General features: G+C 41.3%; 1 protein-coding gene across 1 annotated transcript; it reads left to right on the forward strand.

The window, feature by feature from the left end:
- The first annotated feature begins 16032 nt into the window (after nt 1-16032).
- Nucleotides 16033-18708, forward strand: LOC110688148 (ubiquitin-conjugating enzyme E2 variant 1D). Its single transcript, XM_021864852.1, has 4 exons — nt 16033-16199; nt 17016-17155; nt 17649-17774; nt 18228-18708. Exons 1-4 carry the CDS (start codon nt 16166-16168, stop codon nt 18366-18368), a joined length of 441 nt encoding a protein of 146 aa, XP_021720544.1. The 5' UTR covers nt 16033-16165; the 3' UTR covers nt 18369-18708.
- Nucleotides 18709-18917: the final 209 nt, after the last annotated feature.

Raw genomic sequence — 18917 nt, forward strand, 5'->3', positions numbered from 1 at the left:
ATGAGAGAAAATTCACAATTTATTTTAAATACTACGTACAACGAATAAAATATAAAATTTTATCACGTAAATAAAAAAAATATTCGTTTTAAGAAAAATGAACAAACCGCATCGCACGAGTTTTACCTAGTTTTACAATAATGAGGAATATATTTAGATCATGCATGAATAGTTTAAGGGGTTAAAAAAAATGAACCACTCCTAATCTAGAGCACTTTCAATAATAAAGTACTAGGCTTTTGAGAGAGGTTCAAAGGGAAGGATATGTGGGATATTGTTAGTAATTACTCGTATAAAACATTTTGAATCCAACTAGCTAGATTTATCGAGTATTAGATAACAGATTGAGCCATTAAATATTTAGTCTTACTTATAATAAATGTTGAAACCCACAATTATTTTATTTTTTTTTGAACGGAATTTATGGAAAGTCGTTGACAATCTGTGAATTATACAAATTATAACTAAATTTAAATCGTCACAAATAAAAAAAATACTTATGCTCAATGATTATATATATCATGTAAAAATTAAATAAAAGTTTTTGGCTTTTAAGTACCTTATTAAGAAAAAAAAAAAAAGAAAAAAAAGTGCCTTATTAAGAAATCCATTATCCTCGAGAAATACTTAGGTCATCTTAGCATTCGTTTATTTTATACTTCTATTAGAAACTTATCACATATTTTGTTACTTTTTCCATGGATTTTCTCATTGTAAAGTTCTCAAACACCCTGCAGTGGATGAGGGAATGTTTAGTTATACTGTGAGTTCGATAACTATAACGAATAGACGCCCTTACCCACAAAACTCCAAATATCAAAGGTTAACGTATATCATTCATGAAACTAAAATTGCTGGTAAGATTATAGATCTAATAGTACTCGTATTAAAGATATGTTTGTTTGAATAAATAAGCATTATTGTCCTATAAATTTATATAACCCTGTAAAGAATAGACAACGAAATAAAGAAAGTTTGGTACCTATGGAAAAAAAATAAAGAAGGTTTTGCTAAGAAATAGCGAGGTTGGTAACAGGTCAGGCAATTGAATTGAAGAAAAAAAAAAAAGATTGCTCCATATAGTTCCTTTCAACCATTTAATTAGCAATTAATTGAATTTACTAGTAGACATGGAGTACTATTGAATGGATGTTAATAGCTCTGCCATTCCCCTGCTTTATAGCATTGCATCTTAAATTCATACTATCATAACATTAATACCATCATTTACTTTGTGACCCCTTCTTCAATTTTCCATCTTCTCTCTCTTACAACTGCAATTTGTACCCACCCTCCCCTTTTTAATTATCCTTATTTAATATTACTACCCATTTAGCCTTCCATTAGCACATTCAATCAACATACCCCTTCTTTCTTTCTCCTTTTAATTCTACCATAGCTGCTTTCTATCTCTATATTTATTTTTATTCAAGCTCCAACCGCGAATATTTAATAGTCATATTTTATTTTCTCAATTTTCTTTCACTCAAATCCAATTCAGTTTCATCCTGTTCAACTTAATTATTTCATTTTAATTCAACTACGGAGTATTACTAAGAACTACGTACATACCAATATCGTATCATATAAGAAGTATTGTGCTACATAGTACCGTAAATACGAGATGTCCTCATTTCAAGTCCATATTTGCATGACATAAGAAGCAACTATACATACATAAAATGGATGATGCTATATAGTTTAATTACGAGGGAGTGCACATGTTTGTTTTAATGAACCCAACAATTAAAAGAAGCAGCTCCCAAGCTGTACTCATTTGGCCATTTATAATTATGATGACTAACTAGAAAAATTTATTAGAGTTATTACTACTACTTGTCACCACTTCGTTTTAATTAATCCGCGCTTTCCCTAGCTCTATAAAGTCTAGTAACTTCAATTCATAATAATGTACTCGTACTATACTTTCTCCTATCAATTTATTTATATTTATTAAATAATTAAGGAAGGCCTTTCTTAATAAATAATATTCTGATCGATATCAATAAACCATGCAAAAAGGTAAGGCTAAGGCATGTTATTTAAAGTTAGTAGAAATAAAGCTCCCCATTGACCTTGCTTTTCTAGTGTATACTTGCGTCGTAATTAAAACCCTCTAACACACCTTAACTTAAAATAAATTAAAGTACATTATGAAGTTGGACTTTCCCACTTTCAGGATTTACGATTGTCACCTGTCGCATGTTGGCTTTTCTTACTGCTTGCTTACAACTTACGATAATAGTACATGTTGGTACTTCTTTGCCTTTTGCTACTCCGTAGGTTAGATTTCTCCGTTCTTTAAAGTATTATCGCCTTTCTTTTCACTTAATTATACTCTCTTGTTTTGTAACATTAGCAATATTATAGTCTTGTAGTATTTATATAAATATTAACTTTGATATTACTCCGTGATTTTTAATAGTAATATACTGAATAATTCTCGAGCCGTACTCAGTTTTTTAAATTATTGATAATTGAAATATAGAAGTTTCTTGAGAAATACTTCAACACAATAGTAAATTAAAATATTAGTCTTCAAACAATAATAATAATAAATAAATATAATGAATTTCCTAGGCAATTGATCTAGAATTTACAACCATTGTGGATGCACTAAGTAAATTGGGTTGATGGAGTATCACTAAAGTTCTGTTTGACAGGTTATTAGTTGTTAGATGTTTGCATTATTTATTTTGACAGCTAATTGAATTAGCTTTTTGTGTAAAAGTATTTGGTAAATAATTGTTAGTCATTAACTGTTATATTGTATAAAACAACAAAAAAAAAAGCTTAAAAGCTCTTTTAGATGAGCATTTTGGACCCAAAAACCTATTTCATATAAATCCTAACCAAGAGCTTTTTCAAACGATCAACTATCTCCTTTCGCTTTAAAATGAAATCCCTTTACAAAACACCCTTTAGTGAAAGGGACAAGTTGTAACTTGTAAGTCTTGTAAGTTGTGACCATTAGATTTTCACTAATACAGTGGAGTTAAACCCAATTTATATGTAATTATATACACCTTACATACGTAGTAGTTACATAAACAACTCTCTACAGCTTTTACTGTCTAAAAACTCTACACAGAGTAATCATAGTCGTCAACAAACACATTTGATTGACCAGTTCACTTTGACACTTTGTTAGTAGACATTTGCTTCTTGCATGTAGCGAGATTGGATACGGGTTTAGGATTTGGGAAATGAGAATTGGTTTGGTACCATTTGGCATTTGCTAGTGATAAGGTTTCATCTAGGCTACATACTCTTCGGCCTACAAGGTTATATGAAGTTTAGTAACCCACTTGAAGTCTTCCAGGTTTTTTTTCTTTTTGTTTTTTTTTTTTTGAGGGATTTTCTTTTTGCTTTTTAGTAAGAAGAATCAATTAATCTAGAATTTCGCATGGTTTAGCCCAGCCACAAAGTTAGAAATGTATTGTACTACTAATTTTTTTTTTTTGGAAGAATAATCTATATGTCTCTTTATGTAGGGATATGCATTAGAAATTTCTCTCCTGAGAAAACATTCTAATGCTTTCTTTTTCCTAACCTTTTTTTTTATTTATTTTTATTTTTATTTATTGAGATTAATTCTAATTGTATAGATTTATGTAAAGTTCTTTAATCTTTACTTACAATTTCATGTGTCCCTACTTTTTCTATTAAATTATTGTGGTAAAAGAAAATGGTGAAATAAATTAAAACAGAAAAAGTATTATATATTCTTACCAATAGACCGAACTACTAGACCAAACTAAGGCCCTGTTCTTTTGTATTTCTGAGCAGAGCAGAGTATGGTAGAGCAGATTTTAGCATAGCAGAGCAGATTTCAGCAGAGCAGGCCGAAAAGCATTATTATTATTATTATTATTATTATTATTATTATTATTATTATTATTATTATTATTATTATTATTATTATTATTATTATTATTATTATTATTATTATTATTTGTTTCGGGGTTTTCTGATGTCCTGCGGGAGAGTTACAATTCCGAAACTGGAACCGGACGCCTGAACCTGCAAAACAAACGGATGCTCCGGATGATTGGAGATCCGCCTCCGACGGTCAAGTTAGTACTTGATTAAGGAGTAATTAATGCGGAAATTAAAGTGATTGGGTCTCTCTAGGTGAGAGTGTTTAATGTGCGTAATCCCCCTTAATGAGGTTTAAGGGAGGTATTTATAACCTTGGGAAATGTGCCAATCCTAGGTTTAGGTTAACCTTGGGCTGATTGGGCTTCCCTTGGAAGTTGGGCCTAGGTGGCCGGTTTCTCCATTAGGCATGGAGGATGCCACGTGTCATGACATAATAGGTCCAGGGTGGACGAATAGGCGTGTGCCACGTGGCAAGCCCTGACAGTTCCAACTGGGGGACACTTGGCAGGACCTGATTGGCCCACGTGTCACATTCCGATTGGTGGGAGCAAAATCCCCTAATCATTTGCCCCTCACAAGTGACACGTGACTGGTCACATGTTACCTGTGACAGGTGTCGCACTGTAACAGGCGACGGCCTGCTACAGGTGTCACTCGGCGAAAGGCCGAGAGATTCTCCCGCCCAAATTTTGAATTTTGGAAGTGACCCTTTGCCTTCTTACTTCGCCTATATAAGGGAGTGTTGACTTCAGTCATTTTCACACTTGAGAACTTTTTGAGAGAATATTCGGACCCCTGAACTTGCTCTGACATTTTGGACCCTTTCTGCCTACCGCCTGCTCTGACAAGCCGACTGCACAAGATTTTCAGAACTCCATCAATGTCACTCGTTCAGGTAACCGTCGGTTCTCTTACTCTTAAATTTCTCTTTATTTTATTCTTTTTTGAAATGGCACCACGGAAGCACACGACACGACCTAGGTTAGTGATCAGCCGGTCACCGGAGACGGCTGAATCTAGGACTAGGAGTGCCGCCTGCCCTTTTCCGGACCCATCTTTGCCCTTTATACAAAGTCCGACTGTCTCTGTGTCTATGCAGAACATGATGGCCAGAACAAAAAGAACTGCTAGGATTTCGAACTCAGACGGCTCCTCCCACAGGGTGCCGATTAGTGAAACATCTGACCAGGCGCCAGATGTGGAGTGAACCAAAGCGGCTTGAAAGCCGACAGTTCTAAGGGAGGAGTCAAAGTGACCCCTTCCAATTTTACAATTGACAAGTCTACATTCTCTCCTGCTCCTTTTAAAGGAGAAAAGGCGGGCCCCTCTGGGAGAGGGGAGGAGTCGTCCTCTTCGGACTCGTCAGAGGACGAATCCGAGTCTAGCTCTTCTGGTCATGCTTCTCTGGACACAGAAGAGAAAAACAGTCGCCTACAAGAGGCGAGGCTTTCTCACGCAGTTGAGAAGGGGGACAATTGGGCGGAGCCATCCGCCTCTTACCGAGAGCAAAATACCCCCTACTACTGCACTGTCCCACGGGGCCGGATCACGGCCATGCAAGAGAAAGTGGGGAGCTTTATTGCGAACCACACAATGGGCCCCGGCTTTTTAATGTTCGTGCCGGATCCAGAAGACACAATCGTTTGGCCGGCTGGTACTAGTTATGATGGCGCCTGCTTTGGCTGCTACGAGGCGGCCATCAAGGCTGGGCTGCGCTTCCCACTACATCCGGCTGTTCAGCGGATCTTGGATGGGTATGAGTTGGGGTTATGGCAGTTAGCCCCGAACTCCTGGGTCAACGTACTCGGCTATGTGGCCGGGTGCGAACTGCACGGGGTGGAGCCAAACTTCGAGGCTTTCGCCCACATGAACTACCTCAGCCGGACCCCTAAGGCAGGCGGTACCGGCTGGTATCAATTGACAAGCCACAGAGGCTACCTCATGACAAGAGGTAATGCAAACAAGTGGAAGGACTGGCGAAGCACCTTCCTTATCATTGAGAGTTCAGACACAGAGCTGAACAAGCGCTTCAACATGTGGAACAGGAATCCGCCTCTTCTTGCAGGCGGCCGCAGCATGCCGCCTGTTCCCCCCAAAGCTAAGAAAGAGATCCTGGATAAAGGACTCTTTAAAGTAGAGTCGAGGGTCGACTCTACTTCAGGGGTACGAGAGCAAGTACCCCTGCACTGCGTCCCGAGCTTCAAATGGCTCTACGACGAGTACTTTTTGGCCGCCTGTGGCCTCAGCAGTCGGTGCTCAAGAGGTAGCCGGCCTGTCGAATACTCTGTTTTTCCATGCATTACTGTTATGACTTTTTATTAACTTTGCTATTTGTTTTTGCAGCGGACGCCATGAGCAAAATTACCGCCTCCAAGACTGCGGCGGCCATGTTGCGGGCCTCCATCATGCAACAGTCCTCAACCGACTCCCCCAACAAGGGGGCGCCCTTGGTGAGCTTCGAACCTTTCACTCTCTTTTTGGAGTTGGGTTTATGCTTATACTGACCGAGTGTTGTTTTGTTTTTTTTTTTTTTTTTTTTTTTTTTTTTTTTTTTTTTTTTTTTTTAGACGGGCGCTCCAAGAGCTTCTTCTTCCCAAAATCCGGACTCCAAGACCCGGAGTACGACTGTTGCGAGCTCTCCTGGTTCTGCCAGGAAACATGCGGCGACTGAGAAACAGCCGGCCACTCCTTCTAAAACTCCAATCGGGCCGCCTAGAAGTATGAAGTTGTCTTTGTGAATTTAGACTTGTTACTTTCTTTACTAGGTCTAACTCGTTTGTTTATGGTTGATGCAGCCGGCCCTCAGGAGCCTGACTTGGTCGAGGTGGCCAAGTCTATGATCAAGGCCGTTACTCCAGCTGAAAGGGAGGCGGTCAGGGGTGTCGGCACCCTTGACCTAGACGGGATTGCAGGGGTCCTTGCTGAGGTATACTTAGCATATTTTTTGTTATTTAAATTCCAGGACGCCTGTTTTTTGTTTGAAAACTGACGCCTGTTCCCTTTTACTTAGGCCCTGCTCCGAGTGAACGGCCTCCGCAAGCCGCTTGACAGGAAGAACAAAGAGGTAAAGGCTGCAAAAGCTATGGCCGCCTCTGACTGTGATAAGGCAATGTTTCAAATTGCCCAAAATGAGGTTCTGACAATTGACATTCTTTATTATCAGGCGCAGGCTACTTCTGCCATCCGGGCTCAGTTAGAGGCGGCCCAGAAGAAAAATAGCGAGCTGGAGGCGACCATCAACAATCTCAAGGCCGAGCTGAGACCATCAACAATCCTTGGCGCACATTAAGGAACGCCTGGTGACCCAGGAGAAGAACCTTACTCAGGAGCTCTCGGAAAAGGCCGAGCAAGAAAAGAAGGAGCTGGTCCGGGAGATGATGGAAGACTCTGCTCAAATCCAGCGCATGACCTGGGGCCGCCTCTTCCCCAATGCCGACTTTTCCTCTTGGGAAAAAACGTACCGCCAGTGTTCTGATAGATATAATCAAGAGATCTTGGCGGCTGCTGAGGACGAGGCGTTGGAGGAGGAGGAGCCGGTGGTGGCGCTTGTGCCGCTTGGGGGTGATGCATCGAAGAAGGATGCAGCGGAAGCCGAGTCCAGCAAAAAGAGTGCTGACAAGGCGGCAACTGCTATTATTGAAGATCTACCCCCTTCTTAAGTTTTATGTCTTCTTTTCACGGCCTGCGTGCCGTTTGTTTCTATTTACCCGGCCAGGGGGCCGGGGTTCTGAATATTTGGCCGGTCTTTAATGACCGGCTTCTTTTTTATGCCAAAATATTTCGTTTTTGTTTGGTTTCAAATTTGTTTAAGTATCGAATACTCTGATATCCAATTGCACACTATACCGACTGTTTTGCATGGCCGATAGTTGCGGACAGGTACGAGATAGTTAGTCACGCCACCTATGCCCCGGGACGACTGGTTGTCTGTTTCCAAGCTAAGCGATCAGTCGGCCACTTTAAAGAATGGATTTCTTTCAACCAAGTAGGAAGGTGGTTTCCTACCTGCCTTGTTTGTTTCTTTGTTTTTTTTTTTTTTAAGCTAGAGACTCTAGTCGGTCCAGGCCGACTGTTCCCCGCCATTTTTAATCTAGTGTGAACAGGCGTTGTATGAACACCTTTTTATCTTCATACTAAAATTTTTTAAGGAGCGACCATGGAAACATAATTGTTACCTAGTCGCCAAGTGACTGAGTAGTAGAGGTATCAAGCGGTGGGTACCGGTTGTTCCCCTTTATTCGCCAATGTTTGTTGGCTATTAACTCATAAGATACCAACTGTTCTTATCCCAAGTAGTTCAGTCGGTTGGTTGACACGGATGGTTACTGCGAACACTTGTTTGACCTGATTAGTCAGTTAAGTGAGAGGTATCCTTGTCCGGGAAACGGCTACGTGGTTGTCTTGGTTAGATAGTCGTATAGGTGCCGTGTAATGATTTTATAGAACAATGTTCCACCCAAAAGGGAGCTGCTCTCTGCGACGAATTTCACCCGGATGGATGCCGTCGGACGCCTGCTATAATGTTGGGACATGTCGAATTGAATTTATATTTGGATCAGTTGGCTTGGCGCCTGGTCTGATCATTTTAGCCATGAGCCTTTGATATTTCTTGGTGAACTGTGTTATGGGAGAGTAACCGGTTGTGTGGAACAAGCGGCGTGCCCCTCTTAAGTAAGAATAAAAATTAAACATGGAGAGTAGCCGACTATTTGTCAGTAGGCATGCCCCTCTTAGGTAAAAATGAAAATTAAACATGGAGAGTAGCCGACTGTTTGTCAGTAGGCATGCCCTTCTTAGTACAAAATTGAATGAAACATTAAACTTTTATTAAGTAGCCCTCGACTATTTACATCATTCAAAAGAAATATTTCTTAAGATTATCTACATTCCAGGTTCAAGGCAACGGTTGGTCGTCTGGTGTTTCCAGACGGTAGGTACCGTCCCTGACCTCTTCATAGATTCGGTAGGGTCCTTCCCAGTTGGGAGTTAGTTTGCCAGACTCATTAGCCCTACCAACTGCTTCCATTTTTCTGAGTACAAAGTCTCCCACTTTGAGTGGACGCCTGTGTACTTTTTTGTTGTATGATCTAGTCATTCTCAGGCGGTAAATTTCATGGCGCAAGACAGCATTGTCCCTCCTTTCTGGGAGTGAGTCTAATGCCAGGCGCATGGCTTCCCAGTTTGCCTCTTCGTCATATAGCATTACTCGAAGAGTCGGCTCGTAGTGTTCTATTAGAAGAACAGCTTCCGCACCATAAGTTAGGAGGAATGGAGTTTCTCCAGTCGCCCCTTTTTCAGTCGTCCTATTGGCCCAGAGAACATGTGGTAATTCATCCGCCCATAGGCCGCCTGCTCGTTCAATCTTTTTCTTGAGACCGTCTGAGATGATTTTATTAAAGGCTTCTACCTGGCCGTTTGCTTGTGGACGGCCGACTGATGCAAAGTGGTGTGCAATTCCTTGGTCACCCAATCAGCTTTTGAGAACAGGCGTCTCAAATTGGGGACCATTATCAAAGATCATAGACATGGGAACCCCGAACCGAGTGATGACATTTTTCCAGATGAATGAAATTACATCCTTCGTCTTGATTCCCTTTACAGCCTCCGCCTCCACCCATTTAGTGAAGTAGTCGACTGCAACAAGTATGTACCTCCTTCCGCCTGTAGCAGGCGTATATGGACCCAGAATATCCATGCCCCACTTAGCAAACGGTAGTGGGCTATGAATGGTAGTGAGGTCAGTAGCCGGACGGTGAATTAGTTTGCCAAACCTTTGGCACTTGTCACATTTTTTCACCATCTCCATTGCATCTGCTTCTAAAGTAGGCCAAAAGTAGCCCTGCCGCCTTGTCCGTTGAGCAAGCGTCCTACCGCCTATATGGGAAGCGCAGTAATCAGAGTGAAGATCGTCTAGTATCTCTCGCCCCTTTTCTGGAGTAACACATTTTAAGTAGGGTTGAAGGTACCCTCTTTTGTGAAGTTCTCCCTTTATCATTTCAAAACTAGCTGCCCGTTTTTTCATGGCTGCCGCCTGGTGATGATCATCCGGCAGGGTACCGTCTTTCAGATATGCCCTGATTGGATCCATCCAGGTTGAGCTTCTGTCTAGGACTCCAATAGGGTCTTCCTCGATGCTTCTCTTCTCCATTACTTCCCAAAAAATAGTTCGAGGAGTATCACAAGAGGCGGACGATGCTAATTTTGAAAGTGCATCCGCCTGGTTGTTTTCTGATCTCGGCACTTGAGTCAGATGAAAATCTTCAAGGGAACCGACTGCCTGTCGTACCGCCTGTAAATACTTGATCATGGCCGGATGGGTTGCTTCGTATTCGCCATTATACTGACTCACTATCATTTGTGAATCGGAACAGGCGTTTATCTTTCGTGCCCCTGCCGCCTTGCACATGCGGATTCCGGCTAGTAAAGCTTCATATTCTGCCTCATTGTTTGAGGCCTGAAAACTGAAGCGTAGAGCATACTCGTACCTGTCGCCCTCTGGCGACTGACATATGACGCCTGCTCCACAACCATTTGAAGTAGAGATTCCATCCACATATACCTTCCAGACTTGGTCTGGATCTCGAGAATCAGGGAGACGAGTCATCTCAACAATAAAGTCAGCAAAGGCTTGCCCCTTCACTGCTTTTCTAGGCTCGAAAGTAACTTCGAGGCTCTGTATTTCTATGGCGCATTTGATCATCCGGCCTGACGACTCCATGGTGGTCAGTGGCCGCTTGATAGGTTGATCTGCATACACGACGACTGCATGTGCCAAAAAGTAGGGCTTCAATTTTTTAACAGCCATGAAGAGCGCAAGACCAAATTTCTCTACTAAAGGATACCTCAACTCGGCATTTTTTAGTACATGACTGACAAAGTAGACCGGTAGCTGACAGCCGTCTCTTTCAGCAAGAAGAACAGCGCTTAACGCATGATCAGAGACGGCCAAATACATGTAGAGTACTTCTTTGGGCAAAGGGCTGACCAGCCTCGGCAAGGAATGCAAGTGAACTTTCAATTTCTAGAAGGTCGCCTCGGCATCCGGCCCCCATTCAAACCTTGCCTTCTTCTTAATGGCTTGGAAGAAATATAAGCATTTGTCGCCTGATCGTTTTAGAAATCTTCCCAAGGCCGCCAGACAACCTGTTAACTTCTGAACCTCTCGGACAGTACGGGGCGACTGCATATCGATGACCGCCTGCACCTTCTCAGGGTTCGCCTCTATTCCTCTCTGATTGATAAGGAATCCGAGAAATTTCCCAGACTCAACTCCAAATACACATTTCTTGGGATTGAGCATGACATGGTGCCGCCTGAGTGTGGCGAAAGTTTCTCGGAGGTCCGACATATGATCTGTCTGAAGCTTAGACTTGACAATCATATCATCAATGTATGCCTCGAAGTTTCTCCCGATCTGATCAAAGAACACAGTGTTTATCATTTGCTGGAAGGTGGCCGAGGCATTCTTAAGACCGAACGACATGACCGTGTAACAGTATAACCCTTGATCAGTGACGAAGGCCGTCTTCTCCTGATCTTTCTTCCATAAAGGAATTTGATGGAAACCAGAGTAGGCGTCCATAAAGCTCATCAAAGCATGGCCGGCTGTTGAGTCGACCAGGTTATCAATTTTAGGCAGAGGGTAACTGTCTTTGGGGCACGCCTTGTTTAAATCTGTGTAGTCTACACACATTCGCCAGGTGCCATTTGGCTTTTTAACAAGCACCACATTTGCAACCCAGTCTGGGAAGTAACATTGCCGAATGAACCCTGCATCAAGTAGTTTTTTAACTTCGGCGGCTGCCGCCTGACTTCTTTCTTCGCCGTGGTTCCGCTTTTTCTGCCTTACCGGCTTCTTTTTCGGATCCACAACCAGTTTATGTACCGCCAGGTCAGGACTAATGCCTGGCATTTCGTAGACTTCGAATGCAAAGATGTCCTTGTATTCTTTCAATAATTTGTGCAAATCGTCACCCAGGACTCTCAGAGCAGTCGTCCCAACTTTGACTGTTCGGTCAGGACGTGAGTCGTCTAAGATCAGGTCCGTATGCTCACCATCCGGCTGAGGGCAGAATTCGTCCGACCGCTCCTCTGCCAATGATTGCTATTTTCTGTCTTTTCTTGCGGCCCCCGTCTGGGCTGTCTTTCTCTTCTTGCCGCCTGCTTCTTGAACAGGCGCACTCTCCTTGACATTGTCAAGGTCTGTTTTTCCACCACTTGACCCAGCAGTCATAACAGTGGGCTTGATATCCGAGAGATAGCATTCTCGGGCCATCCTCTGATCTCCCCTTAGGGACCCGACTGTTCCATTATCCCTCTCAAACTTGAGCAACATAAGAGATGGGATTATAACAGCCTTGGAATTATTCAGGGTTGGTCGTCCCAGAATCATGTTGTAGGCCGAGAGTTCTTCTACTACCATGAACCGGACTACCATGTGTCGTCCTTCCCCTTTTCACCCAGGCGGATGGGTAAATCCACTCGTCCCACTGGGTGGACGACTCCTCCTCCAAACCCTACTAAAGGGTGGGATGCCGGATGTATGCAATCAGTCTGATATTTTAATTTTGACAGACATTTGCTACTGATAAGATCTGAGGAGCTTCCAGTATCTATAAGGATTCGACCAACTCTCTGGTTGGCCACTTTACACTCAATAACGATAGGGTCGTCATGCGGCCCCCTTACCCCTCCTAGATCTTCTTCAGTGATGACAATCTCAGGAAATGAATATTTGGAGGGTCGTTCTTGGTGAACGGAATTTACATCTAGCCGCCTGATATTGTCTTTGTTGCCCCTAATAGTGGGACCGTCTCATGCGAAGCCGCCGACAATGGTGTAGACGACTGCATCATCTGTATCAGAGCTGTCGGCCTGTTGACTCTTTTTGGCCGACTGCTTTTTCGAGGAAGTGTTCCCCGTAGATTTCTTGACATAAGTGTCAAGATCGCCCTGCTCAGCCAGGCGGTCCAGATACCGCATGAGACTGATGCATTCGTTGGTGTGATGACCAACATCTTCATGATAATCACAGAATTTTTCTTGGTTCCGGTTGCTTGTAGAACCCTTCATGGGGATCGACTTCTCAATTGAGATCCGTCCTTGATTTCCTTTAGGATAGCTTGGCTATCCTTGTTAAACGCATACTTTGGGGAGTATGGTTTGAATTCTTTTTTCTTCTTCTGGGCCGGCTGTTTAGAGGAATCAGCCGCCCAGACCTCTTTTCTTTTCTTCTCATCTTTGTTCGACAACTGATCCTGTCGCCCTTCTTTTTTGTCGAACCTTTTCCCGTCCGACTGTTTTGTACTACAAAGATCAGTCGCCTGTATATAGGCTTCCGCTTCAATCAAGGCCTCTTGAAGATTCGCCACCCTCTTTCGGACCAAATCAAATTTGAATGTCGATCCGTCTTTGAGGCCTCTGAAAAATTCAGTATAGGCTACCTCATCCGGTAACCCTTGAATCTGTATTCTCATCAGGTTAAACCGCCTGATGTAAGAACGAAGCCCCTCCTTCTCGCCCTGCTGAATTGTTCCTAAATCAAGGGTCGTCTTCTTTGCAGGTATGTTCATGGCAAAGTTGGAGGTGAATAAGTAAGCAAGCGTCCTGAAGTTATTCACACAACCAGTCGGCAGGTTGTCGAACCATTGTTGTGCGATTCCTTTGAGAGTCGCTGGGAAACACTTGCACCAAGTGGGATCATCCAACCCTTGAAGGTACATCAAGTTGGTGAATGCCATCAAATGGTCTTTTGGGTTAGTAGTGCCGTCATAGGTGCCTACTAATATATTTTTCACTTTGGCCGGCTGAGCGGCTTCAGCAATTTCCTTGGAGAAGGCCGACGGCTGTTCCCCAAGTCTAAGAAACCGTAGCTGCCAGTCCATAGGTTGGACATTCTTTGCTGCATGCCCACCAAACAGAGGTGGCTGCAAAAAATATTGCTGTTGCGGTACAAATGGTAAGTTTGGTACTGCCTGGTCACTATGAAAGCCGGATTGACGGGAGGTACCGCCTGACTGACTCTCATGATGCGACTGAGTATACTTCATCGAGGTATTGCGCAGACTGTCTTGGAAGTTTGAAGTAGAGGCCGACTCTGACAATCGGTCATTATTTTTCTGCTCTAGCAATAGCCGAGCATCTGTGTATGTTTTCTTCGACCCGTCCGCCTGAATATGACGAACATGTTTCCTCTTTCCCGGAGTAGGAAAGCGGTACTTTGTGAAATCAAGGGCAGGCGACTCCCACTTCCTAGAGTTAGGATGAGGGGTCGCCTCTCGCCCTTGAACTGGCTTCCTCTTCCCTGAAGTGGAAGGTTTCTTAGCTGACTGTTCCTTGGCCAGAGCAGGCTTCTTGTTGAGCAACTCTTGAATCTCTCCCTTGAAGCCCCTCATGAAGGTCATGAGTTCGTTCCTTGTAATGGGAGCAGACCCATCAGCCGACTGCTGCTGAACAGGTAGTGCGCCTGCTGGATCACTGAGTCCAGTTTGAAGATGTTCCCGTTCCCTCCTTTAAGTATGACGGGTGCGTCGGGCCCTTAGGGTCCCGTCTGAAGCTGTGTGAGCTTCAACTTCAAATTCATTCTCATTATCATGGTCCGACTGAACTTGAGGGTCGTCTAGGGGACGCCTCTCTTCAGGAGTCGGTACAGACGTGGATGCCATCTCAGAAGTACTCTCCCCACAGACGGCGCCAAAAATGTTTCGGGGTTTTCTGATGTCCTGCGGGAGAGTTACAATTCCGAGACTGGAACCGGACGCCTGAACCTGCAAAACAAACGGATGCTCCAGATGATTGGAGATCCGCCTCCGACGGTCAAGTTAGTACTTGATTAAGGAGTAATTAATGCGGAAATTAAAGTGATTGGGTCTCCCTAGGTGAGAGTGTTTAATGTGCGTAATCCCCCTTAATGAGGTTTAAGGGAGGTATTTATAACCTTGGGAAACGTGTCAATCCTAGGTTTAGGTTAACCTTGGGCTGATTGGGCTTCCCTTGGAAGTTGGGCCTAGGTGGCCGGTTTCTCCATTAGGCATGGAGGATGCCACGTGTCATGACATAATAGGTCCAGGGTGGACGAATAGGCGTGTGCCACGTGGCAAGCCCTGACAGTTCCAACTGGGGGAACTTGGCAGGACCTGATTGGCCCACGTGGCACATTCCGATTGGTGGGAGCAAAATCCCCTAATCATTATTATTATTATTATTATTATTATTATTATTATTATTATTATTATTATTATTATTATTATTATAAGTTTTAAAATTTATCTAATTTCATAAGCATAAAATTTATGAAAGGTGAATAATTTGTACACTGTATTAAAAACAAATTTTCACTTGACAATATTTCAAGGGCTTGTTTAGTTTACCTTATTTTTACTTATGTGGTCTGATCTAATCTGATTGTATGATTTAACCAAACTTTGACTTGCGTATGATAATCTATAAAGAAAAAAAATGTATCAATTTGGGTTTTGTTATATTCGTAATAATGTGTGTTTCTTAACATGTAATTTTCATTTTTTTTTTCAATGCGAATCAAAGATATTTAGCAATAAAAAACCGATCATAAAATGATGATCTAATCGGTCGGATTGGTCCTAACCGGACCAAATTAATGGGTCAGGTCTTCGGGTCGAGAAATTTATTTTTCCAGTCTGGTCCAAAACCTCTATAAAAACCGGTTTTGGACCGGACCGGTTTTTTTGCTTAATATTATACATAAAACCTTTAATAATAATTAAGATTATCCTTAACAAGTTTGGAAAACTTTAGTCGTATGAGCTTTTTTGTACTAAACATACAAAAAAGACATTAAAATAATGTTTTTCCATTATTTTTTTTTTCGAGTTTTCCATAAATTATTTGAAATTTAAATTTTTTTTTATAATAATTCTAAAATCGGTCTAGACCGGTCCGGTCCGGGTTTGGTCTAGCTTAATCGGCCCGATTTTCGGTTCTTGAAATTCAATTTTTCTGTTTTTGGTCCGATCCGATCTTGGACCGATGAACAACCCTAGATCTGAACTTATTTTTTCTAATTTAATCTTATACTTCGTATTTTATAAAATGATTTAAAATAAGGTGAATTATACCTGACCTTATTAACCTAAATGAATTAATGGTGAAAATGATTTAAATTGGGGTTTATCCTTATTACACCTGGTGACGAACCCAGGTTTTATTCTATATGATGGTGTGTGCATCTGTTTCTCAGTTGACACTCTACCCCGGAAACCTCTGTTATTGATCATCCCATTTAAGTTGATAAGTTCCCCAAAAAATGACCATCGGCTCCGGAGGATCAAGCGTCGTTGGTATGCTCTTTATTGCGTTCATTTCTCATTGGAATTTCATCGCTTCAATTCAGCCTTTGTTTAATTTTATTGAATTCACTGTATTATAGTTTGATTCATTGTTTTACCATCTTCATTCTGCAATTACTCGATCATGTAACCAACCAAGTTCGCATAGGATTTTATTCAATTCCCACTTTAGGGTTTCCATCCATATCATTCAAACATGAATTTTGTGCTATGATGTTGCAATTTTCTGTTGATTAGTAGATTTTAATAATAACGTAACAAATCATTTTTGCCGTCAAAGTTGCGTTGATAATATGCTGAAGATTATCTATGATACTTTCCCTTTTTGGGATTTGGCTTATCTTAGATATTGGAATGGCTGATTTCATTAGGGAAAGCTTATTTGTAACATCATCATTCATAATTTAGTGTTACTTCCAATTAATTTAATTATTATCTAAACAAGCTATTGATAGTTTAGTTGCAATGGACCTTAATCTTTTCGCTTGGAAATTATGCTAAGGAATTTTTCAATTCACTCACCATTTTCTCTCTTTCAATAATTGTTAATTTCATATATTTGCATACATACATGTATAGTGTATCTTAATGAAGGTGTATGATTCAATCACTTTCGGTTGAATCATGCTTGCCTTTTTCTAATTGCATAACCAGTTGACTCTTCTTTCAAGAATGTTTTGTGAGTAATTCTCTGGATATTGGCTACTTATACCTCCTTTTAGCTGAATATCATGTACAACTACACTAGAACTGCATTATGAAGTATGTATTCTCAGTTGTACTTTTACTGATGATATGGTCATACAGTTCCCAGGAACTTCAGGTTGCTAGAAGAACTTGAACGTGGTGAAAAAGGGATTGGAGATGGGAGCGTCAGCTATGGAATGGATGAAGGTGATGATATCTACATGCGTTCTTGGACGGGTACTATAATTGGTCCTCACAATGTAAGTTGTGATTTGGTTATCAATGTAACTACTTGATTTTTCTGTATACTAGTGAAAGCAAATGTTCTATAGGTAGTTTTGTGTGTATAATAATTTCCCTTTAGCTCAAGTATTAGGGAGAAAAAATTAGCCTGTTTAATTAATTTCTTGATAGAATGTTGTGCCCATGTCCTCTGCAATTGTTCCACTTACCGAGAAATCAATCCTGAATGTTTCATGTCCAAGGACCTTCAAACTTCTTTCACTGTTACTTTATACTCTCTCCAACCTCCTTGTCTGCACATTTCTACTTGTTTCTACTGCCTGCCCTTGTTCCTGATTCTTCTTTTCATAAATGCCTGGGTAATGGGAGTATATTACTGTTTTGTAAATTATTGGTGTCTTCAATAGTGATTACTGATTAGAGACTGCACATTTTTTGTAATACCAGTATATGGTTAATGTTTGTTGTGAAATTTAGTTGAATTGAAGGTTCATACTGATTTTGTATCAGAGTGTACATGAAGGCCGAATATATCAGTTGAAGCTCTTTTGTGACAAAGATTATCCAGAGAAACCTCCAACCGTTCGCTTCCACACACGGATTAATATGTCTTGCGTGAACGCAGAGACCGGAATGGTAATCTTCTTCACTTCTGCCTGACTGACTTTAGGAAATTTGCTGTTTTGGCCCTCTATCCTATTAATAGTTTAATACTCAGTTTGCTAAGGATGCCAACATATGAAGCATGTTCATCCATTTGGAGATTATTGCAGCTGATAGAATGTAGCTTTATCATATGTTTCTTATGGAGGAATTAATTGAATGTCTGCCCGTGTTTATATGGTGTCATGTGGTGCTGTTTAGTCCACTTATTATTATTGATGGTCTAAATATGTTTTAGTTAGCTCTTAGGTGAAATTGCTTGGTCATTCTATCTTCCTTGAGGAAGAAGGTAGTTAATTATAAGTGTTAATGTGATGTGCAGGTAATCAAATAGGGGGCTGATTCATGCTGAAGTGGAGTTATGTTATATTTAATGAGCCTTAAATTGTCATCTTTGGTCTTATGAACAACATATGTGGGTGGCAGGTTGAACCGACGAAGTTTGGGATGCTGGCGAATTGGCAGAGAGAGTTTACTATGGAGGACATTCTGACTCAGCTGAGGAAAGAAATGGCTGCACCTCACAACCGAAAACTTGTTCAACCTGCAGAAGGAACCTGTTTCTAGCTGACCTTCCAAGCTGGGAATTCTTAAAAGGGCAGAAGTCTGAAGGGTCTTAATAGGTTTATATAATCAGTATGTAGTTAAATTATTTATGCCTTTGATATGGAATTCTTGGAAAGGAAAAAGATCCAATACTGCTTGCTTATTCATATTGTTGAGTAGAGTTTTACAATGTGATTATGTAAGACATATTTTTAAAAATAAATTGAGACTTTGTAACGTGGAAAGCCTTGTTGGCTGAACCATCGTCTATGCTATTTCAACATCATATGCCCTTGGGATGTATCCTCTATAACCTTGAGGTTTTTTTTTTTTATAAATTTTATTTATTTATTTAATTATTTTTAATACCGGGTCCCAAACCTTCAATATTAATTTGATTTTGTGTATTATACCCTTCAAATTTGGGTTCCAAAAATCATTTTTGGACTTGGCAACATTGTTGGCCATGTCGTGCCTTTACACTTGGGCACCTGATCTCCCATGTCTTGGTGTGGCCTGCAGTAGTGCTCCAATGGGCTTGTGGATGGCCTTGAGCAACAACACCAACAT

The sequence above is a fragment of the Chenopodium quinoa genome, unplaced genomic scaffold (assembly GCF_001683475.1).
Source record: "Chenopodium quinoa cultivar QQ74 unplaced genomic scaffold, ASM168347v1, whole genome shotgun sequence".
Lineage (NCBI taxonomy): Eukaryota > Viridiplantae > Streptophyta > Magnoliopsida > Caryophyllales > Amaranthaceae > Chenopodium > Chenopodium quinoa.

Coding starts and splice junctions, on each gene's coding strand:
- LOC110688148 (XM_021864852.1), top strand. CDS start 16,166: ATGACCATCGGCTCCGGAGGATCAAGCGTCGTTG. Junction 17,156..17,648: donor CTATAATTGGTCCTCACAAT/GTAAGTTGTGAT, acceptor ATTTTGTATCAG/AGTGTACATGAAGGCCGAAT. Junction 17,775..18,227: donor TGAACGCAGAGACCGGAATG/GTAATCTTCTTC, acceptor TGTGGGTGGCAG/GTTGAACCGACGAAGTTTGG.